Source organism: Acanthopagrus latus, chromosome 10 (genome assembly GCF_904848185.1).
Source record: "Acanthopagrus latus isolate v.2019 chromosome 10, fAcaLat1.1, whole genome shotgun sequence".
NCBI classification, from domain to species: domain Eukaryota; kingdom Metazoa; phylum Chordata; class Actinopteri; order Spariformes; family Sparidae; genus Acanthopagrus; species Acanthopagrus latus.
This window is the reverse complement of record NC_051048.1, coordinates 482,501-509,232: the sequence shown is the minus strand read 5'-3', so window position 1 is coordinate 509,232 and position 26,732 is coordinate 482,501. Positions and strand designations below refer to the sequence as shown.

Genomic DNA, 26,732 nt, shown 5'->3' with positions numbered 1-26,732 from the left:
GCGACACAATGTAAATTCAGCTCCAGCATCAGTTCTCAATGTTTGATTTTCACACAAACGCTTGAATGACAGCTGACTTTAGAAGATGGAGTTCAGATTAACGAGCTGCTGATGCGACCCGTAACATGCTCTGCGTCCTCGCCTCCTGATTGGTCCACCGGGCGTCGCGTCCCCGGATGTGCCCGCTCCACAGAGTCACCTTGCCCCGGCTGCTGCACCTCTGTACCGGCTAGAGAGCAGGTGGACCGTCCGGCTCAGAGGCACACAGGCAGCAGGAATCTGACCGGGGAAACATGGCGGAGGCAAAGCCCAAGACCTCTCCGAAGGCCATCAAGTTCTTGTTCGGAGGACTGGCCGGGTAGGTACTGCTGCTAGCTCACATGCTAATGTGCTAATCTCAGCGGTCAGGACTGCTCACAGAGGAGTTCACGAGCTGCCGGAGGATGCTGGTTAAATTCCCCCGCCAGAAACAAACATTCATGCTATTCTGATTAAAACCACCTGTTGTCTGCTTCCTCCAGACTGTACCGGCTGCACAGTTAGCTGTTAGCTGTCAGTCACTGGCAGCAGCGCAGGGCCGGTGTCATGTCAAACTCTGCTCCCTCGTCGATTAGTGTCTCCGCTCACACTGACCCGTTCACAAACCAGAATCAAACGTGACGTTACCGACGGAGTCAGCGCTGCAGGGGACACTTTCTGCACTGGACACACACTCAAACACACTCCGGTGTTATGAAGCATACTGTACCGCTAGTAGCCTTTAAGCTAGCTGTGCTCGGTCCGTGCTCTCTTCCCCTTGTTGTGTAACTGTAATAATCGATAATCTGACTTGACTCGGAGAGAAACAGGACGACACATCTGAAGTATTCTGCTTATCTGGTGACTGCAGGTAGCGACTAGCGGCATGGTAATGCTAGCTATCCGAGGCAGCTAGTTAACGTTAGCCAGGTGAATGTTTGCACACCTGTTGGAACAGTTTGTTCGTTAGCATCTGATATGTGGACGGTCTGTACACCGTCAGTGCTCAGACTGCGGGCCATGTTAGCAGCTCGGCTAGCTGTCAGGTCTCCTTCAGGTCGCTCGTGTTTAGCTTCACTAACCTGAACCACCCAGCAGGTAGGCTGTTAGCATGCTACCGCTAGCTCTGAGGTTATGTAAAGGTGTAACACACCTGGTCTGTGACCTGCACTCAGGCTCCTTTAATACATCCATGATGGGTCCTCTCATCAAACCCTAACCCTAACCCAGCAGTAAAATCTTTCTCTTTCTTTTGTTTCTTGTTGTTGTTGATGATGATGATGATGATGATGATGATGATGATGTTTGGTTCTGGTGCCACTGAAGCTCACTGGACCTGAAGAAGAGTGCAGTTTGTGATCAGATAACAATCAGAGCCGGCAGACTCCACCGTCATGTGAGCTCAGTATAAACTTGAGTTAAGGAGACAGTCCAGAACACACATGAGCACTTTTGTTCTAGATTCATGTCCCTTCATGTCTCCTGCCTGTTTATTCAGCTTTCATTTAGTTCCTCCTTCTTCAGGGGTTGATTTATGACATCACATTTTAAACATGACATCACATAAAATGGGTGTAAAGAATATATATAAATATGTTTTTGGAGGACTAAATAAAATGCAGAGGACTAATAATCATCTGCAGACCAAACAAGTAATTATAGGGTTAGTAAATAAAAAAGTAAATTTATGAAAATGAAAATAAAAATATTTATAAATACTGATACATACATAAACCGTTTCTGATACAAATGAAGTAATATACTGAACATTTGTATTACGGTTCATGTTCAGTATGTTTGTGTAGAAACTAAATAAACGACGTGTTTAAGATGATTCAGACGTCACATAAGTGAGGAGAATAACTTGAGCTGTGATTCAAAGGTTCTGAGCAGAACATCATCTAGATCTCACTGATGCATTGTGGGTACGGCGTTGGAGTGTAGACCGTGAGTGAACAGAGCAGCAGGTCTGTGTGTCCTTTAAATGTCACGACCCTCACACACACTCTCAAACATCCCAGGAGCGTGCACGAGGCCTGCTTCAAGGAGCGTGCACGTGAACCTCTGCAGGAGTGTGTGTGTGACAGCTGCTGACTTCAGTTTGCGCACGTACACACACACTGTGCACACACACACACTGTGTGGATGACAGCCTGTAAAGTATTCGTCCAGTTCTCACTGTTGTTTTTAACTTGTTCACACATGTTTTGATGCATTCTGGGTAATCTTGTGGAGCCTCCATGAGCAGCACTGGGGGTGAAACGTGGACTTCGGGCCTCTGGTGGGACTTCGGGCCTGTGGTGGACTTCGGGCCTGTGGTGGACTTCGGGCCTCTGGTGGACTTCGGGCCTCTGGTGGACTTCGGGCCTCTGGTGGGACTTCGGGCCTGTGGTGGACTTCGGGCCTGTGGTGGGACTTCGGGCCTGTGGTGGGACTTCGGGCCTGTGGTGGACTTCGGGCCTCTGGTGGACTTCGGGCCTCTGGTGGGACTTCGGGCCTGTGGTGGACTTCAGCACTGACGTCTACATTCAGCCTTTGTGCTTCTCACTCTCCTCTGATTGGGTGATTTTTCTTCTTCTGTGCTTTAATGCGCACAGTAGGTCCAGTGTGTGGGGCTGACCATGAATCATGTGATGTCACCATGTGATGTCACCATGTGATGTCACCATGTGATGTCACCATGTGATGTCACCATGTGATGTTCCGTCGCTGGGCAGATTATGAAGGATTATGTTCACTGTTAGAAACCCAACGGCATCAGGTGGATGACTGATGCAGGATCAGTTCTGGTGGAGGAGCCGGTTCCACAACTAAACACTGTTGCTGCACACAGTCGTCATCCAGAGTTGTTCTTCAGCTCTCCTACTGCTGACTTCAACACACATCTGTTGTTCACAGTGACATCCTGTCTCTCTGTCTCTGAACATGTCTGTCTCTCTGAACATGTCTGTCTCTCTGAACATGTCTGTCTCTCTGAACATGTCTGTCTGTCTCTGAACATGCCTGTCTGTCTCTCTGAACATGTCTGTCTGTCTCTGAACATGTCTGTCTGTCTCTCTGAACATGTCTGTCTGTCTCTCTGAACACGTCTGTCTGTCTCTGAACATGTCTGTCTCTCTGAACATGTCTGTCTGTCTCTCTGAACATGTCTGTCTGTCTCTCTGAACACGTCTGTCTGTCTCTGAACATGTCTGTCTCTCTGAACATGTCTGTCTGTCTCTCTGAACATGTCTGTCTGTCTCTCTGAACATGCCTGTCTGTCTCTCTGAACATGTCTGTCTGTCTCTGAACATGTCTGTCTGTCTCTCTGAACATGTCTGTCTGTCTCTGAACATGTCTCTCTGTCTCTGAACATGTCTCTCTGTCTCTGAACATGTCTGTCTGTCTCTCTGAACATGTCTGTCTGTCTCTGAACATGTCTGTCTGTCTCTGAACATGCCTGTCTGTCTCTCTGAACATGTCTGTCTCTCTGAACATGTCTCTCTGTCTCTGAACATGTCTGTCTGTCTCTGAACATGTCTGTCTGTCTCTGAACATGCCTGTCTGTCTCTCTGAACATGTCTGTCTCTCTGAACATGTCTCTCTGTCTCTGAACATGCCTGTCTGTCTCTCTGAACATGCCTGTCTGTCTCTCCAGGATGGGTGCAACGGTCTTCGTGCAGCCGTTGGACCTGGTGAAGAACCGGATGCAGCTGAGCGGTCAGGGCACGAAGGCTCGCGAGTACAAAACCAGCTTCCATGCTCTGTTCTCCATCCTGAAGAATGAAGGAGTCAGAGGCATCTACACCGGGTAGCTGCCGCTCCACCTGCCGCTCCACCTGCTGCTCCACCTGCTGCATTATATCTAATCATTCACTCTGATCCTGATGGAAATGAAAACGGTGTGTGGTTGTGTCTCTGTGTCAGTCTGTCGGCAGGTCTGTTGCGTCAGGCGACGTACACGACGACCCGTCTGGGCATCTACACCATCCTGTTTGAGAAGATGACCAGTGCTGACGGGCGGCCGCCAAACTTCCTCCTCAAGGCTCTGATCGGTATGACAGCCGGAGCCACAGGAGCGTTCGTCGGGACGCCAGCAGAGGTGGCGCTGATCCGGATGACGGCCGACGGACGGTGAGACGCCGCCTCCGCCCGTCTGTGTGTCCGTCCTCTCAGATCAGCTGATGGGCGCAGTGAAAACATGTGTTTGTCTCCAGGATGCCTGCAGACCAGAGGAGAGGCTACACCAACGTCTTCAACGCTCTGGCCCGGATCACCAGAGAAGAAGGCATCACCACGCTGTGGAGGGTGAGCCTCCGACACTGACCTCAGACCATCATCCCGCCGCAGAGACACAGCAGTTTAAATCCCTGACGACTGTTTGCTCCGCCAGCAACTGCTCTCTGCTCACAGCTGATGGCTGATGATCTGTAGCTGCAGCTCTACAAACAAACGCTGTCTCTGATTATTACGAGTCTTTGGGAAATTGACTTCATTATTCAACAAGAAAATGAAATACTGAAGCTTGAATACCAGAGAACATGATAATATGATATTAATGATCATTATTACATTGTTTAATCCTTTTGTTTGTGTGTGTGTGTGTGTGTAGGGGTGTGTTCCCACCATGGCTCGAGCGGTGGTGGTTAACGCAGCTCAGCTGGCCTCCTACTCTCAGTCCAAACAGGCGCTGCTCGACTCAGGTACACAGCAGAACATGAACCCGACTCTCCAGCCTGTATGTCTCTAACCCGGAGCTAACGGCTCCATTAGCTCAAAGCTAACAGCTCTGTCAGCTTGGGGCTATGTGCAGTGCTTTATTGTGACTAAAGGCTTAATGGTGTGTGTGTGTGTGTGTGTGTGTGTGTGTTTGTTTTCAGGTTATTTCGGGGACGATATTCTGTGTCATTTCTGTGCTAGCATGATTAGCGGTCTGGTTACCACGGCAGCATCGATGCCCGTGGACATTGTGAAGACCAGGTGAGACTCTGAGCTGACGTTGGCTCCACCTGCTGCTGTGATTGGTTGTTTTCTGTCCTCTGCTGATATCAGACGTTCTGTTGACGTGTCTGCTTCCTGTTTGTTCGTCAGGATTCAGAACATGAAGATGATCGACGGGAAGCCGGAGTACAAGAACGGTCTGGTGAGTCTCAGAGTGAAGTCGGTGTTGTCGGCAGAGCTGCACGATATATCGTTTGCGCATCGTCATCGTGATGTACGCGTGTGCAGCAGTCACATCGCAGAGCCTGATGTAGGAGGCAAATGAACTCATCTCATTTCAAGGGTACCTGACACACACAGCGATCCATCACATTGGTTCTTAATCAGTGTGCTGAAGCAGACTGAAGACTTATTTCGGCTACAAGAAGGATGATATTGACCAAACACGTGTTCTGTGCCACAGCGAGAGGTAACACAACTAATTAGTTTGACCATTTACGTCAGTACCACACAGCAGAGTCCTGCACGGGTCTTATTTTGTAAACCCGCCTGTACTCTCCCTACTTAAAACTGCATCCAACCCGTTTTCCGACAGTAGCACAAATTACATTCTGCACCCAAGCCGACCCGCTAGGAACTGATACTGATGCCCGACCCGCACCTGAAGGAAAATTAGACAGACACAAGTTTTGAAAATGAAAGTAAGCCAGCGTGGGGAATGGGAGTTCTGGGAGCCTGCAGGCAGGCATGAGCTCATATGAAGTGCAGGTGTATTTTTGTAGATGTAATGTAATAATAATTATTTATTGACTCACAAAACCTGACCTGAGCTCTCCAGGCGTCCGACCCGCACCTGTGTTGCACACAGTTCATTATTTTTCACCCGTTTCATCCAGATTGTGCTCGCAGGTACCTGAACCCGTGCAGGACTCTGCCACACAGCTCAGGACGACGAATGCAAAGTCAGATCTGACTGTCGTCCAAACCAAAAAACAGATTTCAGTCGTTGAATAACCGGTTCATCACTCATTGTTAATTACTTAATGTAACCATGAAGCTAGAATGTTCCATTTTAAGACAGAGAGCTCAAACGGATCAAAGTTTTGTTTATTGTCATTCAGTTCACGTATGAACATGATAGAAGGAAACATGTACTCAGGTCCCAGCACAATAAAAGCAAGTAATAAAAGATAACAAGAATATCTCTGAAACACAGACAGAGGCCACAGCAGTGCAGCGTAACATAAAGTGCTGCTCAGGTCATCTGATGAAAATTCCTCTATTTTTTTCACAGCGCAATATATATCACAGGGTGACAAAATATCACAGTGTCAGTTTTTCCAACATCGTGCAGCCCTAGTTGTCCGTCACTAAGGCGGGTGTCAGTGATCCTCGTCTGTAGACTGTTCCTGCTGCTGACGCTTCTTCTTCTTCTCTGCTTCCTGTGTGTGGCTCCATCAGGAGGTGTTGATGCGAGTCATTCGCTCTGAAGGTTTCTTCTCTCTGTGGAAAGGCTTCACTCCGTACTACGCCCGCCTCGGCCCCCACACCGTGCTCACCTTCATCTTCCTGGAGCAGATGAACAAGTCGTACAAGACCTACATCCTCGACCGCTAACACACACACGCACACACACACACGCACACACACACACGCACACACACAGTGTTTTGGATGAACCACAGTGAACTGCAGTCTTTTGTAAAGAATGGTGGATACATGAAGTCCGATCATCATGTAGTGATGTTAACGTCAATAACTCGTAATAATGAGTCTTATTTGTAGAATTATGCCCCTCCCCCCGACCTGACGGCACACTGCATCATGGGAGAAACTGAATAAAGTGTTTGATCCTCAGTCTGTTTTGTGTCACTTTGTGTGAATGGTAGTTTTCTTGGCAGGCTCGTCTTAAAGGCGCAGCGTGTGACATGTGGAGTGTTTGGCGACATCTAGTGACGAGGTCATAGACGAGGATCACATCTGGATAAGTTTGATCCTCTGTCCTTCCTCAGATCGTGTCATGTTGGATGTGGCAGGTGTGCCTGTGAACAATTAGACGTGAAAAGTGTTTTGTAAATATAGAAAGCTTTCTGTCAGTGTGATGAACATCATGAGGCCTGAGGGACCTGAACTGTCGGACGCCTGGACACGTGCAGGAGGAAGACGAGAGATCCACACCTGAGCTGACTTCATACAGAGACAGACAGAGAGACAGACGCGGTGTTTGGACAGAAACTGTCGACGCCTCCAGGCAGGAACGAGCTGATCCGGTCTTGCAGGATCTGGCTCCACCTCATTGTTACGGGCTCTCTGTGCTGTGCTGGGTGTGTGGACGTCGCAACCGGCTCGTTGTCAGATGGCCTGCTGCCATTGGTCCAGAGTCACACATGAATGTCACCTGTAGAGAATGTAAATATCCCAGCAGCCCAGCAGCGAGCAGAAGCTGAGGAGGATACAGAACCAGCTGCCAGCCTCAGGAGCGTTCAGACCTGCTGCTCCAGGCCGCGAGGGCTGTGATCTAATACTGGGTGTGCAGCTGGGAGGAATGTGTGTGTGTCCCAGCATGCACTGGGGGTTGGGACGATGTTTCCCACCAAGACAACCAGCAGCGAGCCAGGAAGAATGTCTCTGTGACGTCATTCCTGAATGTTTCTGAGCGAATAAAAGAGAGAGAATAAAAGTTCTCTCAGAGTCACGTCAGACATCTTTTCACCTTCAGGTCCAAACGTGTGCTCAGCTTCTTGTGATTGATCCAAAGTTCTACTGACCGCCTCCACAGGTGACACCTCCCCCCTCCACCTGACAGGAGGTGTGGCAGGTTTAACAGCCAACTGGTTTTCGGTGTTACTGCATTCGCCTCCTGCCTTCCCTCTGCAGCACACCTGAGACCACACCTGCACAGGTAAGCTGAGCTGCTCTCACACACAGTCTGATCAGAGCTGTGAGTCTCCGTCTCATTCAGACACTGTTAGTAACTCACTCTGTGTGTGTGTGTGTGTGTGTGTGTGTGTGTGTGTGTGTGTGTGTGTGTGTGTGTGTGTGTGTGTGTTAGTGATCAGCGATCAGCATGTCGTGGCAGGGGTTCATTGACAGTCTGATGGGAAATCCAGAGATCGCTGCAGCTGCCATCTGTGGCACAGAAGGTCGGGTCTGGGCCGCCACGGACATGTTTACTGGCATTACGGTAAACACACACACACACACACACACACACACACACACACACACACACACACACACAGTTGTTCAGTGTTTCCTGTTGGACTGGTGCTCTAACTCCTGTCAGTGTTCACATAAATACTCAGTTCAAAATGGCTGACTTCCTGTTGGGTTTAGGCGACGGCACCAAGACTTTTTTGTAGATCTTGGCGTGACACGCATCCTGACCTGTTTTGTTGAGGCGTGTGAGGCGTGTGGTGAGGGCTGCTGTGCTGAAACACACGAGAGGCGCTGCTGAGCCGCCTTGTCCCACTCACAACACATGAAAGAACAATTTTCATGTCTTCTGATGTCAGTTTTAGCCTGAGGATCCTCAGAGAGCAGAGCAATGATAATGATCTCTTCTAAAACAATGAGCTCACCCCTCCCAGCCCAGCAGAACTGTGTAGAATCCTACAGCTGAGCTCCAAATCTGATTTAAGTTCTCAACTGTTGAGGTCAGTGTGGGTGATTCTGTGTGTTCGGTTGGTTCTTCATGGGTTTACCTGAAGTTGTTCTGGTCTCGTTAAATAGCTTCAGAGTTTGCTGGGAAGGATTATTTTGTTTTCATGGAAACTTTTGTATTCACAGATTTACTGTGTTGACATCAGGGTTGTTCACAGTCTGATAGTGATGTGAACTCAGAGTAAACTGTGTTCAGACACCACAATCTGACAGCTTCTACAAGGAAAATAAAAAATGGAAATAAGACCTGAAGAGTTAGTCAGAGTGTTTCACAAAGTTTATAATGTTTCTTCTAACTCAACAACTCACTAAATTGAGCATTTTTTAAATGGAGTCTGGTGATGCTGTGTTGCTGGTTCGCTTCATGTTTGTATTCCAGGCTGAATTTACATGCAGCTCACTGACATGTGTCTCTCTCAGTCAGATCAAATAAAGGCGGTGTGTGGTGAGCCTGGGGATGGCAGCACGGTTACTTTGGCTGGAGTTAAAGCCATGGTCATCACAAATGAGGCGAGTAATAAGATCAAGTTGATGACGTTGGTCACCATGAAAAACACAATGATAAACGAAAGCAGCCCGCTGGTCATCGGCTTCAGCACTAAAGGTGAGAGCTATGGAGAGTCACAGTTCACTGTCTGTCATCCTGGCTGTCTGTTGTCCTGTCTGTCATCCTGTCTGTCTGTTGTCCTGTCTGTCATCCTGTCTGTCTGTCTGTCTCTGTGCTTCTGCCTGTGTTTACATAAAGTTTGATTGTCCTGTGTGAACCGTCTGTCTCTGCGTCCACAGCGTTGGTCATAGGTCTCGGCAAGCCCGGATACAGGAGTGTGGGCATCTCTGTGGAGAACATGACCTCCCACCTGAAGAAATGTGATCTCTGAAACAAGATGGCCGACAACTTCCACCTGTTTGCATCTGAGCTCACGGCAATGACGTCTGTGCTGCATGATGTCTGTTATCATAAAGGGATGAATTAAAAGGTTTTCAACATTCAAGCTGTGTGCGTCACTCACTACAGAAACGGGTCCACTAGTGACTGGTCACCAGCAGGACCAGCATATGTGGTGTTTTTTTCAGCAGGGAAGAACTTTTCATTCGATTTATAATTGCATGTAAAACTCAGTATAACAGTGTCCAGTTAGTTGATCGTTGGTCTGATCAGGCACCAGGTGGTCAATAACGACTGTGATCAGGGTTCATGTCCTGTCACACACACTCAGAAATCCACATGTTGTAGCTTCATGTGTCCAGCAGGAGGCAGGACAAACGCTGACACTTATCATCGGGAATTATCCAGACTAAAATGCTCTGACTGCGCTAATGTGTTATTATCATTATGATTATTATATATCATCAATATTGATGTTCAAAAGGTTCAGGAACAGATTTGTTCTTTGACGTCTTGTATTCTCTGAACTCTGGCTCTGTTTTCTATCTGCAGTCTGTCTCCACCTCTGCTGCTCTGTTTTTTAGTTTCTAACAATTTGTCTGAGGTTTAATCTAAAAAAAATACAAATAAAATCATCTTGTTGTGAAGCCGAAACGGACTGAAATCAGGAACACAGACATTTATTTTTTCTGCTTGTAAAGTAGTTCACTGTGACAAAATCATTCTCTGGAGGAACTATTTTTCAATGAGCATTAATCAATATGAAAAATGTCCAACCAGCTCTGAGTTAACAGCCGAATGTGGAAGTGGAAAAACACCTCGTTATGAAACAACAGCATGTGTGCAGGGGTGGGTGTGTATGTGTGTCATGAACATAATCCTCTGAACAGGAAGCTTGTGACAGGAAGTAGGTGTGCTCTGTGAAGAAGACTCTGTGGTTTAATGCCTCAGTTTCCCATAAAGTCACACGAATGATCAATATTCAACAAGAGTGTGAAACTCATTAAAAAACACAGAATGTGTGTGTGTTTGTGTGTGTGTGAGAGAGAGATACACACTTATGTCCTCATTCTGTTTTGCCTTATAAGGACACACACAATCACACTTTATGCTCCTTCTAGCTGCACCACTTCCTCTTCTCTCGCTCGCCTCGACTTCTTTCGACTTGACTCAAAAAATGAGTTCACAGTTACTGAGGAAGTGTGCGTGTGCATCCCCTACGTTCAGCACTTCCTCTGCGAGCGTTGATGTTCTGCTTTAGCGTCCATATAAGGCCTCTGAACTCTTCATGGCTGTGTGAATGTGACTGCAGGAGGCCGGAGTACTGTGAGATTAGCTTAGCACAAACACTGGATACAGGGGAAAACTGTTAGCCTTCATCCAAAGACAAACAGGCCTGTGTCTGACATCACAGCCACTGAGTGAGATGTAGAATGTTTACTGCACCCACTGCACCATCACACTGTTCACTGCACCATCACACTGTTCACTGCACCATCACACTGTTCACTACACCATCACACTGTTCACTACACCATCACACTGTTCACTACACCATCACACTGTTCACTGCACCATCACACTGTTCACTACACCATCACACTGTTCACTGCACCATCACACTGTTCACTGCACCATCACACTGTTCACTGCTCCATCACACTGTTCACTGCACCATCACACTGTTCACTGCACCATCACACTGTTCACTGCACCATCACACTGTTCACTGTACCATCACACTGTTCACTACACCATCACACTGTTCACTGCTCCATCATACTGTTCACTACACCATCACACTGTTCACTGCTCCATCATACTGTTCACTGCACCATCACACTGTTCACTGCACCATCACACTGTTCACTACACCATCACACTGTTCACTGTACCATCACACTGTTCACTACACCATCACACTGTTCACTGCTCCATCATACTGTTCACTGCACCATCACACTGTTCAGTGCTCCATCATGCTGTTCAGTGCTAACTAACTAACCCAGGTTGGAGGACTGAAGGACACAGCTTGTCCACATGACACAGCTGACACTGTCTCTTTCTAGCGGCAGACTGTTTAAACTCAGCTGAACAGTCTTCCACAGTGCAAACACTCTCCATGTGTTGAACAGACATGAGCCCAGGGCCTGTGGGAGCACAGCCAGCAGCCCTGGGCTCAGGTTAGCGGTGTGTTGTGTGAGAGGTGTCTGAGCTATCCTCTCTGTAGCCCAGGGCTCAGAACCACAGCCAGCAGCACCTGAGCAGAGTTCTGAAGAGTGCAGGAAGTATGAAGGAGGCAGAACAGCTTCAGAGTGTTCACACACTGTTTAATAGTCTGACTCAGCCTCTGACTCTATCTGATCTCAAGCACTTGTCCTTTTTTTTTGTTGCACAACTTTCACTGGAATGGCACAAGATTCATCACGAGTCGTGAAAATGTCGTGTCTCCAGGTCTCTTTTGTTCCAGAGTTGTGATGTTGGTGTCACTCGTCTTCTGGTCTTGGTGTAAATCAGGTATGGAAGTGTCTGTGTGATATGCAGCCTCTGACAGTGAGTTAGGCTTCACCACTGTGTCTGGAGGTTGTGCTCTCTGTGAGGAGTGCTGCAGATCAAATGTGACTGGGACATTCAGCTCAGTCGTGTCTCAGTGAACGAGTGTTTCACAAAACTACGTTAAGCATCGAGACGGAGCGACACGTCAAACTGAACCACTCTGTGACGAGCAGCCCCACGTATGAACAGTCGCTGAGGTTTGGTTTGAGTTTCCATTTCCTGTCACCAAAGAGTGAGTGTGTGTGAGTGTTCGTTCCCCAGGGGTATGCATACTGTGGAGAGTGGCCTGTATGAACTCGTCAGGCTGAGACACCACACCTCGCTCTCTCTCTCTCTCACACACACACACGCACACACTCACACACACGCACAGCAGAAGTTCAGCTGCTGTTGGTATTTAAACTCTTCCACTGGTGTTGCTGCTCTCAGAGCTGCAGCCTCTCTCACCTACCTGAGCTGGACCAACCAAGTTTTAACATGTCGCTTGCTCTCTGTCTCCCTGCTGACAGCCACAGGTCTGAACTGGCTCAGGTATTTCTGTGTGTGTGTGTGTGTGTGTGTGTGTGTGTGTGTGTGTGTGTGTGTGTGTGTGTGTGTGTGTGTGTCAGGAATGCAGCATGTATGAACAGACTCATCCCTCAGACACAGAACACGTCAATGTGAATATAGCAGTCGGTGTTTCAACAGTCAGCCTTCAGTCATGTTACCAGCTGCCATCTGAATGCTCACCAGTGCAGAACTGCAAACCCCAGAGTGCATTGCAGTCACAGCTCTGTGGGTGTGGCTGCTGTGGTGGCAGCAGTCCAGTGATTATAGTTTTTTCCAATTGCTAAAACACAATTTTGCAAACTAGGCTGGTTTTATCTAAATACTGAGCACAATTCACAAAACCACACACCCAAACTACAAAACGCCTCATATACCCTGCAAAATGAAGCCGTGCAACCAAAACTACATATAACATGATCAAAATCAAACTGTTGCACCAGGTGGCTCACACTTCATTCATGTTACCAGACTGATGTCTAACCAGCTACACACTGTTAGGCAGAATGAAAAACTCTCATCTTTAGCTTTGCCATAATAATAAAATAGTTCAAACTGGAGAGAATTCTTCAGATTGTTCACATGTTGCATGTTGCAGATACACACACGCTGCTGAAACGTATTATTTTATTTGTCACCAAACAAGTCAGTGCAACATACGCACAGCAGATATATTTACATTAGAGAGACACTGGGACTACAGCAGAGACACTGAGACTACAGCAGAGACACTGTGGGACTACAGCAGAGACACTGGGACTACAGCAGAGACACTGTGGGACTACAGCAGAGACACTGGGACTACAGCAGAGACACTGTGGGACTACAGCAGAGACACTGGGACTACAGCAGAGACACTGAAGGACTACAGCAGAGACACTGAGACTACAACAGAGACACTGGGACTACAGCAGAGACACTGAAGGACTACAGCAGAGACACTGGGACTACAGCAGAGACACTGAAGGACTACAGCAGAGACACTGGGACTACAGCAGAGACACTGAAGGACTACAGCAGAGACACTGAGACTACAACAGAGACACTGTGGGACTACAGCAGAGACACTGGGACTACAGCAGAGACACTGAAGGACTACAGCAGAGACACTGAGGGACTACAGCAGAGACACTGGGACTACAGCAGAGACACTGAAGGACTACAGCAGAGACACTGAGACTACAGCAGAGACACTGAGGGACTACACTGAGACTACAGCAGAGACACTGAAGGACTACAGCAGAGACACTGTGGGACTACAGCAGAGACACTGGGACTACAGCAGAGACACTGAGACTACAGCAGAGACACTGAGGGACTACAGCAGAGACACTGAGACTACAGCAGAGACACTGAGGGACTACAGCAGAGACACTGGGACTACAGCAGAGACACTGAGACTACAGCAGAGACACTGAAGGACTACAGCAGAGACACTGAAGGACTACAGCAGAGACACTGAGGGACTACAGCAGAGACACTGGGACTACAGCAGAGACACTGAGACTACAGCAGAGACACTGAAGGACTACAGCAGAGACACTGAAGGACTACAGCAGAGACACTGAGGGACTACAGCAGAGACACTGAGACTACAGCAGAGACACTGGGACTACAGCAGAGACACTGGGACTACAGCAGAGACACTGAGGGACTACAGCAGAGACACTGAGACTACAGCAGAGACACTGAAGGACTACAGCAGAGACACTGAGACTACAGCAGAGACACTGAAGGACTACAGCAGAGACACTGGGACTACAGCAGAGACACTGGGACTACAGCAGAGACACTGAAGGACTACAGCAGAGACACTGAAGAACTACAGCAGAGACACTGAGGGACTACAGCAGAGACACTGAGGGACTACAGCAGAGACACTGAGACTACAGCAGAGACACTGAAGGACTACAGCAGAGACACTGAAGGACTACAGCAGAGACACTGGGACTACAGCAGAGACACTGAAGGACTACAGCAGAGACACTGAGGGACTACAGCAGAGACACTGGGACTACAGCAGAGACACTGAGGGACTACAGCAGAGACACTGAGACTACAGCAGAGACACTGTGGGACTACAGCAGAGACACTGGGACTACAGCAGAGACACTGGGACTACAGCAGAGACACTGAGGGACTACAGCAGAGACACTGAGACTACAGCAGAGACACTGAAGGACTACAGCAGAGACACTGAGACTACAGCAGAGACACTGAGGGACTACAGCAGAGACACTGGGACTACAGCAGAGACACTGGGACTACAGCAGAGACACTGAGACTACAGCAGAGACACTGAAGGACTACAGCAGAGACACTGGGACTACAGCAGAGACACTGAAGGACTACAGCAGAGACACTGGGACTACAGCAGAGACACTGAGACTACAGCAGAGACACTGAAGGACTACAGCAGAGACACTGAAGGACTACAGCAGAGACACTGTGGGACTACAGCAGAGACACTGGGACTACAGCAGAGACACTGAAGGACTACAGCAGAGACACTGGGACTACAGCAGAGACACTGGGACTACAGCAGAGACACTGAAGGACTACAGCAGAGACACTGTGGGACTACAGCAGAGACACTGAAGGACTACAGCAGAGACACTGGGACTACAGCAGAGACACTGAGACTACAGCAGAGACACTGAGGGACTACAGCAGAGACACTGAGACTACAGCAGAGACACTGAGGGACTACAGCAGAGACACTGAGAGACTACAGCAGAGACACTGAGGGACTACAGCAGAGACACTGAGACTACAGCAGAGACACTGAGGAACTACAGCAGAGACACTGGGACTACAGCAGAGACACTGAGACTACAGCAGAGACACTGTGGGACTACAGCAGAGACACTGAGACTACAGCAGAGACACTGAAGGACTACAGCAGAGACACTGAAGGACTACAGCAGAGACACTGAGACTACAGCAGAGACACTGGGGGACTCCAGCAGAGACACTGAGATTACAGCAGAGACACTGGGGGACTACAGTAGAGACACTGAAGGACTACAGCAGAGACACTGGGACTACAGCAGAGACACTGGGGGACTACAGCAGAGACACTGAGACTACAGCAGAGACACTGAGGGACTACAGCAGAGACACTGGGACTACAGCAGAGACACTGGGGGACTACAGCAGAGACACTGGGACTACAGCAGAGACACTGAGACTACAGCAGAGACACTGGGGGACTACAGCAGAGACACTGGGACTACAGCAGAGACACTGAGACTACAGCAGAGACACTGGGGGACTACAGCAGAGACACTGTGGGACTACAGCAGAGACACTGAGACTACAGCAGAGACACTGAAGGACTACAGCAGAGACACTGAAGGACTACAGCAGAGACACTGAGACTACAGCAGAGACACTGGGGGACTCCAGCAGAGACACTGAGATTACAGCAGAGACACTGGGGGACTACAGTAGAGACACTGAAGGACTACAGCAGAGACACTGGGACTACAGCAGAGACACTGGGGGACTACAGCAGAGACACTGAGACTACAGCAGAGACACTGAGGGACTACAGCAGAGACACTGGGACTACAGCAGAGACACTGGGGGACTACAGCAGAGACACTGGGGGACTACAGCAGAGACACTGGGACTACAGCAGAGACACTGAGACTACAGCAGAGACACTGAAGGACTACAGCAGAGACACTGGGACTACAGCAGAGACACTGAGACTACAGCAGAGACACTGAAGGACTACAGCAGAGACACTGGGGGACTACAGCAGAGACACTGAAGGACTACAGCAGAGACACTGTCTCAGCCTGGTGTGTTGCTGCACTGTCGGGGAGCTGTTGTTGTTGTGTCATTTTTTGTCTCTGGGTCTCAGAGGTGTTGACATGAGCTGAAACATGTCAATAGGAAGTGGTTTGGGTTTGGAAACAACCAGCAGTTCTTTCCGCTGCCATGATTCACTATCACTGTAGTTCATTTCCCAGGTGAGACAGAGAGACAGAGAGAGGGACAGAAATAAATAAATAAGCAAATAAATCAATGTATTTAGAAAATATGTGTGGTGTTAAAATTGGAGACAAACAAAGTGAAGAGGTGTAAGCCAGGGCTGCAGTTTAAGTCTGACTCTATTTAATGTGTATATAAATGAACTTGCTGTTGAGGTGGATCAGTGAGCTGCTCCTGGCCTCCCTCCTCCATACAGAGGACTGAGCAAGGACTACAGCAGCAGCTGGACACAGTAGAACAGTACTGTCGGAACTGGGCCCTGGCAGTAAATATGAAGAAAACTGATGTCATGATCTTTCAAAAACGCCCCAGATGTCAGGAGAACAAACACCAGTTTACCATAAGTAACCATGTCACTGAACACAGCATGAGTTATACTGACCTTGGTACTATAACCATCACAGCATCAGGGAGTTCCAACATGGCAGAGATGCACTGAAAGAACAAGCTTGAAGAGCCCTACATGCAAATAAGAGAAACTTTTATCATTTCCAAAATCTGGCTTGAAATATTTGATAGTATCATCCAGCCCATCGTGCTGTACGGTACTGAAGTCTGGGCTCCACTCAGTCATCAGAACTTTACCCGCTGGGACAAACATCCAACAGAATCTTTACATGCAGAATTCTGCAGATTCATTTTACACAGAAACACACCAACAAATGCATGTAGAGCAGAATTAGGGTTAGGATACCCACTGATAATTAACATTCACAAGAGAACTCTCAACCTTTAACCACCTGAAGTCCAGCAGAGACACTCAGAGCTGAGCCCAGAACAGAGTCCACTGTGTCAGCTGGTTCTGAGGCTGACTGCCCTCTCAGACAGTCTGACCAGCCTCACAGCAACTCTGCTCTCCAAACACCAAATCACAGTCAAGATAATTACAACACAACGTAAAGAAACCTACCAGGAACATCGGACAGAAGAAACTAAAAGCCAAAGTACATTAGAATGTTATCTGGCCCTAAACAGAGAAGACGAACCAGCAGAATATCTCTACTGTCAGAGACAGAACCTGACCCGGGTCAGGCTCAGACAGAACCTGACCCGGGTCAGGCTCAGACAGAACCTGACCCGGGTCAGGCTCAGACAGAACCTGACCCGGTTCAGGCTCAGACAGAACCTGACCCGGTTCAGGCTCAGACAGAACCTGACCCGGGTCAGGCTCAGACAGAATCTGACCCGGTTCAGGCTCAGACAGAACCTGACCCGGTTCAGGCTCAGTGACCACAAACTGACAATCCAAACAGGAAGACACAAAAAATCATGTCAACCAAAAGCAAACGGAGCTTGTGGTCACTGCTGGACAGGTGAGGTCAGACAGAGACGCACTTTCTCCTACGATGTGAAACATTCAGTGGAACAAGAAACATTTATTTTGAACAAATTCAGCTTTATAACCTCAGATTTCAAAACTAAATATCCTCCTGGGAGAAGCAGACAGGGCAAATCTGCAAGACAACAAGATATATTGTATATATAATTAATGTAAATGTGTTCATGGTGCTATTTGTTGTGTCATGTCCAAGTGTTTGGACAAGATGCTCAACAACAGTGTTGTCGAAACTGTCATGCCAATAAAGTTCCCTTTGAATTGAACTGTGAGGGACAGAGAGAGAGACAGAGACAGAGAGACAGAGGGGGAGGGGAGAATGAGGGTGACAGTGATGGAGGTGGGAGTGGTCAGAGGTATATAAGATCATTCGTCTTCCTGCTTTCTGCATTTGCTTTCTGCCGTTACTCTGCTCATCAGAACATAGACTGCACCTGCACAGGTAGGCTGACCTCTCTCCCACACACACACACACACACACACACACACACACACACACACACACACACACACACAGGTAATTTCTGATTGATCCAGTTGTTTGTGTTCATGTTCTTGATTGTTCTGGTTGTGATTCAGACACTTTTGACTGACCAATGTGTGTGTGTGTGTGTGTGTGTGTGTGTGTGTGTGTGTGTGTGTGTGTGTGTGCTACTGATCAGGATGTCGTGGGATCAATACATCACCAGTCTGAAGGCCGACAGCCAGGTCTTGGACGCAGCCATCTGGGGGTGTGAGAAGGGAGCAGAGTCTAAATGGGCTGGAGGGGCTGGCCTGGACAGCATTACGGTACACACACACACACACACACACACACACACACACACATCAGGTGTTACACTGTAAAATATTGAAACCTCCCATCATCATCTGACAGCAGCACAACATCATCCTTTAATCTGTCAGCAACCAGTGACATCACTGAGAGCTGTCACCCCATTGGCTGATCACTCATTCTAAAAGGTGCTAATTAGCTTCTAAAATGCTTTTTGTAAGGTGTGTGTGTGTGTATTCAGTGTGTGTGTGTGTGTTCAGTTGGGTCAGCACAGGCGGGCGGAGCTGCTGCTGCATTCAGGTGCTGCAGGAACAGTCACGCAGGTTAGAAGCATCTCTGCAACTAACCGCTTTATTTCAACACACCGACTCTCACGTAGAGTTCTGAAGTTCTGATGTGAAGAGAACCCGACCCACTGACACACTGAGAGCTCTCGCCCCATTGGCTGCTCAAAGTTTTGGATGGTTCTGATGATGTTTGTTAGGTTTTTAAAGCGACAAGGATCTAATTCAGGCGGTCCTGGTTGAGTCCAGGCGGGCCTGGTTGAGTCCAGGCAGTTCTGGTTGAGTCCAGGCGGTTCTGGTTGAGTCCTGGTGGTTCTGGTTGAGTCCAGGCAGCCCTGGTTGAGTCCAGGCAGGCCTGGTTGAGTCCTGGTGGTTCTGGTTGAGTCCTGGTGGTTCTGGTTGAGTCCAGGCAGGCCTGGTTGAGTGGCAGAATAAACGTTTCTGGGTGTTTCTGTGGTTTGAGACGCTGCAGGCTAAGCATGCTTTAACTGCCTTATAAGGACATGAAGCTGAAAAGAGCGGCAAATACAGGAAGTGAGACGATCACTTCTTGTTTCACACACACACACACACACACACACACACACACACTGCCTGTGTGTGTGTGTGTGTTGTCTTGACTTGCCCTCCTCTTCGTCTCTTCCTGAACTTTGTCCTGCAGCTCAGTTAACACAGCGTACAGAGTACAAATACTCAGTTACTCTCCCACAGTACACGTTTCTGTACTCTGAGTATCTCTGTGACTGAGCTGAACTTTCTCCTCACAGCTTCAGAACTTGTTACTTCAATTTGATGCGTTCGAGGTGAATTATTGATTATCGTTGTTTGGTGTGATCACACACGGAGACGCAGCGAGACGAGACAACGCCTCTGACATTATTTAACTAACAGTTCTGCATTTAAAAAACAGTGTGGTTCTGGTTCTGGTTCTGGTACCTGTTGAGAGTGTCTGATATTAAGTGGGGGAAAAGTTGATCCGTGCGTTTACATGTCTGCACGTTTAGAGAGAAGAACGTATGTTACAGCCGTGTGATGAATCTGTCCTCAGAACACTTTGGACTTTTTCATCATCAAATTATGCCTTTTTCCAAAAATAATAGTAAAATTTTACTCGCACAGCTTCGACTTCATTCTCTGCATTCAGTCATGGAAAATTAAACTACAGAGAGAAACTGTCCGTTGTTTCTTCCTCCAGATAAATCGTGATGAGTGCTGTGATTAAAGGCTGACAGGTGAATCCTTGATAACTGAGTGATATGTCATCAATATCATTCAGCAGGCAATCAGGCAAATGAGTCCATTCAGAACTCCCTTAAGAATCTTCATGTTTTCAACTTTGCTTCAGTCTCACAGTGATCCAGTGACAGTTCTCTGTTCATCCATGAGTACACTGCTAACAGGAGATGCTAACTGCTAATTCAGCTAATATTAGTTATAACTAAAGCAACTATGTGACCAAATGGAAACAAATGTTATCAACCCTTTAACAGGCACTCATTCAAAACATTCTCTAAAAGGTGTTTATATAAAAAATACAAGAAAACACATAGATTTAAAGGAACATTAATTTTAACATATTTTATGGAACATTAATAACACACATTTCTATGTACCAATACAACATAAATAACAAATATAATGATATTCATGTATTTAACACAATATATAGCATAAATAACAAATATAACATGTATCAAAGTCCAGTCCAGTCCAGTCATTTATGCTGCATAGCAACACTATTCTGGATGTCCATGGAAGTGACCATATGTAGTTCTTTGCCTGATAAAGAGTTAAAATTGTCGCTGAATTTCACCATCGTAAACCTCACTTCCTCCGAGAGCCGTAACTGAGTCAGACCTGAAGACACGAGACGACTCGGTCTTCTCCAGGACGTCTTCTTCTCTGATGTCCCTCCAGAACAAATGTCCACAAATCCAGACAAGAAAAAGACCATTCAGATCTCCCCTGAGAATCTGCATGATTTAAGGTCTCCTCAGCGTCAGAGGGGCCTCTCCTTGGTTTACACCTCAGGTCAGGTGTGACAATAACCTGTCTGTCTCTCTGCCTGTCTCTCTCTCAGGTGGACGAAATTAAAAAGCTGGTTGGTGACAGGTCGGCGTTCAGGCAGTGTGGCCCGCACATCGCCGGGAATAAGTGCATGCTGCTGACGGACAACATGGACACAGACGGCGTCCACTGCCTGAACCTGAAGACAGCAGCAGACGCTGAAGGCAACCGCTACTCAGTATGTGTCGGCAAGACTAACAAGGGTAAGACAGACAGGTAGAGAGAGAGACAGCATGCTCTGTGTTGTTGTTGTAAAGCTGGACCTGTCTCACCCACACAGCTGTCTGTCTGTCTGTCTGTCTGTCTGCGTCCACAGCTTTAATCATAGTAAAGGGCACAAAGGACGCCAACGGAGGACATCTGGCCGAGAAGGTGTACCAAACCGTCAAGTACCTGCGGGAGCAGCAGTACTAGGACAAGATGGCCGCCCTGCTTCCCCCTGTGCACATCATCTCAACGGACTGTTGTCAGTCCATGTTTGTCTCGTTTGGACCATCAGCTGTGTTTCTGCCACCAGCGATGATTAAAGTATTTGCAGTGTGTTCTGATGTTCTGAGCGCCAGCGGGTTGGGTTCAATCTCTGGGTCAGTGTTAACGTTTTTTAAACTGGAACCAAAAATAAAGAGACGGACGTGTTCATTTTCCTCCGAGTGTGTCTGTCTGCATCTGTGATGGCCTGAACCACTGCAGTCAGGCCAGGCAGGGTCAGTGAAAGCACCACAAGTGTGTTAGCATGTTAGCATTTAGCATGTTGGGCTGATTTCAGACATTCACCATAAAGGTATCCATTAAAACGAGATCTGGACCTGAAGTTAAAGTGTAAAACAACTTCAACATGTTCTGTGTTGCTCTGATGTTTCTGTCACATGACATTACAACAGGTTTTATAAATTAAACATTAAATATGTTTTATTAAACTTTAAAAGACACATGAGCAGGAAGACGTGAGTGAGGCTGTTCGGGTGTCTGCAGGCTGTCGGCGCCCCCTGCTGCTCAAACAGTAAAAGGCTCAGTACAATGCCAGTATGAAATATCAGACAATAGATTACTCATTTATCAGGAACATTTTACTGCACAACCAGAACTCTGTTAGTGATACTTTAAGTACAAAGTACTTCTGTGCTGTACTCAGTTTGAATGCAGGACTGTAATGGATTATTTTGACATGGTGGTGTTGGTACATTTAACTAACAGATAACACATCCGAGCACATTTTCTACCTCTCAATGATGGAATATAAGTACATTTACTCGAGTACTCTTTCTTATGTGTGACTTATTGTAACACAGTATCTGAACTGTGACTGGAGACTGTTGATCGGCAGGCTGTTGATGTAGAAGCCAGGATGACAGACTGACTGAGAGAGTATCAGAGTAACAGAGTATCAGAGTAACAGAGTAAAAGTAACAGAGTATCAGAGTAACAGAGTAACAGTGTCAGAGTATCAGAGTATCAGAGTAACAGAGTATCAGAGTAACAGTAACAGAGTATTAGAGTATCAGTAACAGAGTATTAGAGTATCAGTAACAGAGTAACAGAGTAACAGTAACAGAGTATTAGAGTAACAGTATTAGAGTAACAGTATTAGAGTATCAGTAACACAGTATCAGTAACAGAGTATTAGAGTATCAGTAACAGCGTATTAGAGTATCAGTAACAGAGTATTAGACCTCCTCACAGCTGCAGTCATGTGCACTTATATTTAGCAGCAGTAAAGGCTACAAGGACACTGGACGGCTGCAGAGTGTGGACACTGTGGAGTACAGTCAAAGGTGAGTGTAAAGGGTAAGGTGTGTGTGTGTGTGTGTGTACGTGTGTGTGCGCATGTGTGTGTGTGCGTGTATGTTGGGGTTAGTGCCCTTTACAGTGAATGTTAAGACTGTCTCACATTTCCCCTTTAGATGAACTTTGACCTTCTCTCTCAGAGTTAGGGACCGTCACACTAGTTCACTCCACAGAACCACATGAGCGCCACAGCACGCAGTAATCAGATTACAGTAACTCTGAGTTGACAGCAGCCACATTTTATTTAACAGGAGCAAAAACAAACACGTTTATCCTGCAGACAGATTTTTAAAATCTGAATGTTGTCTAGTAAAAAGATATTAAAAAGACAATTCTGCAAACGGGACATTCTGCAGTGCTGTTAGCAGTGATAACAATGTTAGCAGCAGTGTTAGCAGCAGAGATAACAATGTTAGCAGCAGTGTTAGCAGTAGAAATAACAATGTTAGCAGCAGTGTTAGCAGCAGAGATAACAATGTTAGCAGCAGTGTTAGCAGCAGAGATAACAATGTTAGCAGCAGTGTTAGCAGCAGTATTAGCAGCAGAGATAACAATGTTAGCAGCAGTGTTAGCAGCAGAGATAACAATGTTAGCAGCAGTGTTAGCAATAGAAATAACAATGTTAGCAGCAGTGTTAGCAGCAGAGATAACAATGTTAGCAGCAGTGTTAGCAATAGAAATAACAATGTTAGCAGCAGTGTTAGCAGCAGAGATAACAATGTTAGCAGCAGTGTTAGCAGCAGAAATAACAATGTTAGCAGCAGTGTTAGCAGCAGAGATAACAATGTTAGCAGCAGTGTTAGCAGCAGAAATAACAATGTTAGCAGCAGTGTTAGCAGCAGAGATAGCAGAAACACTTTGCTGACCCCTGCAGGAGGTTGTCAACACTGCAGCTAATAGAGATGCTACAGCACAGACAAAGATAATCAGTGTAAGAATAAAATGTCTAAAATAATTAATAAATATGTGAATCAAAAATCCATGTGACTTCTGTGTATTTCTACCTGTGTACATGTGCACAGGTAGAAATAAAAGGAAACACAGACACAGAGATTGGTGGCTCATGTCTATACTGTGGTATCAGTACTGTAACTCCAAGGTTCTGGTTCTGTGCAGTACTGTTACTGTATTTAATGTACATACATCAGGCGGGCCATGCTGTGTCAGCGCTGCGTGCTGCAGGTGTTTGTACGTTTCCCTGCTGTGCTGTCCCTGGCAGACGCTCCCTGCCTCTCCACCCAGCCTCCCCCCCATCAGGGAGCACCTATAAAAAGCCAGCAGCCGGTGGACGGACACTTTCCACATCAGTCGGACAGTCAGACGGACGGACAGACGGCCTAAGACGACACCTCCTTTCTTCTCTGACAGCAAACTCAGGTAGGCTGAAGCAGAGAGAGTCCTCAGCTCTGGTTGGTCACTTTTGTTTTGGTTTGTTTCACTGAGAAGCTGCTTCCTGTTTGTTTGTCACCTCTTCTGTTATTTTATTGTGAAGGTCTAGTTGAGTTTGCAGAGCACAGAGGGAGTCGGCCGGCTGACTGTTAAACCAGATGTGTTCTGCTCCTTGTGACACATGTCATTGTGTTTCTGACTCTTTATCTGAACCACCAGACAGAATCCTCCAGAACCGTGACTTTGAGCTGCCTGAAGGTCAAACTGCTGAACTAGTGAAATCTGGTAAACAGTGTTCACGAGAACAAAGTCCAGACAGACAGGAAGGCAGACAGACAGGCAGAGAGAGAGAGAGACAGGCAGGCAGGAGGGTGGAAGAAGTACTCAGTTCGTTTACTTGATGAAAGTTCAACTACCCAATGTTAAGTATTTGATTACAATAAAAGCAATATATTTCAGTACACAGAGACACTCCAGCTGATGACTCACGTTAACACAATTATGTTTTCTGATATTTTATGTCCAAATATGTAAATAAAACATTATGCAGTTAAATGTCCACTGACAGGATTCAGCTAACAAACTAAACTTAATATAGCTAACAGCTTACAGCCTGAAGCTAATGGACAACGTTTAACAGACAGAAGCTAATAAACAAAAAGCTAACGGACAGGAGCTAATGAACTCAAGTTAACAGCAACTAAAAAACTGGCAGATGAGATCAACATCTAATTAACAGAAGCTAAAGGAAAAAAGTTAACAAGACAGACGCCAACAAAGAAAAGATAACACATTGAAGTCAATAGACAAAAGCTACCAGACTGAAGCAAAGAAACAAAAGCTAATAGGAACATTAACTAAAAACTAGCAGACAAGATCAGAGGACAGAAAACAGGCAGCAGCTAACATTAAGCAGCTGTATGTAGAAGTATCCTGGTTGAACCAGCTGCAGAATCTCTTGACAGTAGAAGTATTTGGTGTGTGTGTACAGTAAAGTCTCTCTAAAGGCCAGCAGTGTACTGTAACCACTCAGCTGTTGTTCTGCTGGCATATCTGACCTATCAGGGTTCACACACGCCTTCATGACACACACACACACACACACACACACACACACACACACACACACACACACACACACACACACACACATATCAAGGACGTCCTGAAGACATCTGTTCAGACAGGGCTACAGTTAGCAGAGACGGGGTAAGCATTACAGCAGTTAGCAGCAGTTAGCAGCAGGGACAGCAGTGTTAGCAGCAGTGAGAGCTGTGTTAGCAGCAGTGATTGCAGTGTTAGTAGCAATGATAGCAGCAGTATTATCAGCAGTGAGTGCTGTGTTTGCGGCAGTGATTGCAGTGTTAGTAGCAGTGTTAGCAACAGTGAGAGCTGTGTTAGCAACAGTGAGTGCTGTGTTAGCAGCAGTGTTAGTAGCAGTGTTAGTAGCAGTGAGTGCTGTGTTAGCAGCAGTGTTAGCAGCAGTGTTAGCAGCAGTGATAGCAACAGTGAGAGCTGTGTTAGCAGCAGTGTTAGCAGCAGAGTTAGCAGCAGTGTTAGCAGCAGTGATAGCAGCAGTGAGTGCTGTGTTAGCAGCAGTGTTAGCAGCAGTGTTAAAAGCAGTGAGTGCTGTGTTAGCAGCAGTGAGTGCTGTGTTAGCAGCAGCGTTAGCAGCAGTGAGAGCTGTGTTAGCAGCAGTGAGTGCTGTGTTAGCAGCAGCGTTAGCAGCAGTGAGTGCTGTGTTAGCAGCAGTGAGTGCTGTGTTAGCAGCAGCGTTAGCAGCAGTGAGAGCTGTGTTAGCAGCAGTGTTAGCAGCAGTGAGTGCTGTGTTAGCAGCAGCGTTAGCAGCAGTGAGAGCTGTGTTAGCAGCAGTGTTAGCAGCAGTGTTAGCAGCAGTGAGAGCTGTGTTAGCAGCAGTGTTAGCAGCAGTGTTAGCAGCAGTGTTAAAAGCAGTGAGTGCTGTGTTAGCAGCAGTGAGAGCTGTGTTAGCAGCAGTGTTAGCAGCAGCGTTAGCAGCAGTGAGAGCTGTGTTAGCAGCAGCGTTAGCAGCAGTTAGTGCTGTGTTAGCAGCAGTGTTAGCAGCAGCGTTAGCAGCAGTGAGAGCTGTGTTAGCAGCAGTGTTAGCAGCAGCGTTAGCAGCAGTTAGTGCTGTGTTAGCAGCAGTGTCAGCAGCAGAGTTAGCAGCAGTATCCAGTGAAGCACTTGTAGTACACCTGTCTATCTATTTAAATACGTCTCATGGAGCACACTGCACTGTTTTCTGACACTTAATAGACCAAATGATTGATCGCTTGATTGATTGACTGATTGATCTATAAAATAAAGAGTGATGGAAACAAGGGTTAGCTGCAGCTCTCTTGGAGTTGTAGGAGAGACCTTTAGTTATCAGACAGACTGATATCATATCCACTGTCCCACATACTATTCAAATGTCAAGTGTGTGTGTGTGTACTGTAACTCTATAACAGTGAGGAGGTTCTGACCCGTCCAAAGGTCAGGGAAAAG

General features: G+C 47.0%; 4 protein-coding genes across 7 annotated transcripts in view; all 4 read left to right on the top strand.

The window, feature by feature from the left end:
- Positions 1-153: 153 nt before the first annotated feature.
- slc25a11 (solute carrier family 25 member 11) lies at positions 154-6,795 on the top strand. 2 transcript variants are annotated; one of them, XM_037111235.1, is made up of 8 exons: positions 154-358; positions 3,656-3,808; positions 3,925-4,131; positions 4,215-4,305; positions 4,610-4,700; positions 4,878-4,977; positions 5,089-5,140; positions 6,400-6,795. In XM_037111235.1, exons 1-8 carry the CDS (start codon positions 294-296, stop codon positions 6,553-6,555), a joined length of 915 nt encoding a protein of 304 aa, XP_036967130.1. In that variant the 5' UTR covers positions 154-293; the 3' UTR covers positions 6,556-6,795. The 2 variants fall into 2 exon arrangements, with proteins under 2 accessions (XP_036967130.1, XP_036967131.1); XM_037111236.1 differs by lacking the exon at positions 154-358 and adding an exon at positions 435-948.
- A 758-nt stretch (positions 6,796-7,553) lies between these two features.
- Positions 7,554-9,593, top strand: LOC119026749 (profilin Sal k 4.0301-like). Of its 2 annotated transcripts, none has more exons than XM_037111285.1 (4): positions 7,554-7,840; positions 7,998-8,122; positions 9,022-9,205; positions 9,388-9,593. In XM_037111285.1, the coding sequence occupies exons 2-4, from the start codon at positions 8,006-8,008 to the stop codon at positions 9,477-9,479; spliced, it is 393 nt and encodes a 130-aa protein (XP_036967180.1). In that variant the 5' UTR covers positions 7,554-7,840; positions 7,998-8,005; the 3' UTR covers positions 9,480-9,593. The 2 variants fall into 2 exon arrangements, with proteins under 2 accessions (XP_036967180.1, XP_036967179.1); XM_037111284.1 differs by having other exon boundaries at positions 7,569-7,840; positions 7,991-8,122.
- An 8,616-nt stretch (positions 9,594-18,209) lies between these two features.
- On the top strand, positions 18,210-21,698 carry pfn1 (profilin 1). Its single transcript, XM_037111282.1, has 4 exons — positions 18,210-18,369; positions 18,590-18,716; positions 21,067-21,256; positions 21,370-21,698. Exons 2-4 carry the CDS (start codon positions 18,591-18,593, stop codon positions 21,465-21,467), a joined length of 414 nt encoding a protein of 137 aa, XP_036967177.1. The 5' UTR covers positions 18,210-18,369; position 18,590; the 3' UTR covers positions 21,468-21,698.
- Positions 21,699-24,067: 2,369 nt separating this feature from the next.
- The window catches only part of eno3 (enolase 3, (beta, muscle)), an 8,269-nt gene continuing 5,604 nt past the window's right edge, over positions 24,068-26,732 (top strand). The window contains exon 1 of one of the 2 annotated variants that reach the window (XM_037111198.1): positions 24,068-24,215. The gene's annotated coding sequence lies outside the window, so the exon portion shown is untranslated. The remainder of the gene's footprint in view (positions 24,216-26,732) is intronic. The other variant, XM_037111199.1, reaches the window with a different exon arrangement.

What these genes read in the sequence shown, in the direction of transcription:
- pfn1 (XM_037111282.1), top strand. Translation starts at nt 18,591, where the DNA reads ATGTCGTGGGATCAATACATCACCAGTCTGAAGGCCGACAGCCAGGTC. An exon ending in CTGGCCTGGACAGCATTACG is followed by an intron (nt 18,717 to 21,066) that starts GTACACACACAC and finishes TCTCTCTCTCAG; the next exon opens with GTGGACGAAATTAAAAAGCT. An exon ending in TGTCGGCAAGACTAACAAGG is followed by an intron (nt 21,257 to 21,369) that starts GTAAGACAGACA and finishes CTGCGTCCACAG; the next exon opens with CTTTAATCATAGTAAAGGGC.
- LOC119026749 (XM_037111285.1), top strand. Translation starts at nt 8,006, where the DNA reads ATGTCGTGGCAGGGGTTCATTGACAGTCTGATGGGAAATCCAGAGATC. An exon ending in ACATGTTTACTGGCATTACG is followed by an intron (nt 8,123 to 9,021) that starts GTAAACACACAC and finishes TGTCTCTCTCAG; the next exon opens with TCAGATCAAATAAAGGCGGT. An exon ending in CATCGGCTTCAGCACTAAAG is followed by an intron (nt 9,206 to 9,387) that starts GTGAGAGCTATG and finishes CTGCGTCCACAG; the next exon opens with CGTTGGTCATAGGTCTCGGC.
- slc25a11 (XM_037111235.1), top strand. Translation starts at nt 294, where the DNA reads ATGGCGGAGGCAAAGCCCAAGACCTCTCCGAAGGCCATCAAGTTCTTG. An exon ending in CGGATGACGGCCGACGGACG is followed by an intron (nt 4,132 to 4,214) that starts GTGAGACGCCGC and finishes GTTTGTCTCCAG; the next exon opens with GATGCCTGCAGACCAGAGGA. An exon ending in ACAGGCGCTGCTCGACTCAG is followed by an intron (nt 4,701 to 4,877) that starts GTACACAGCAGA and finishes GTTTGTTTTCAG; the next exon opens with GTTATTTCGGGGACGATATT.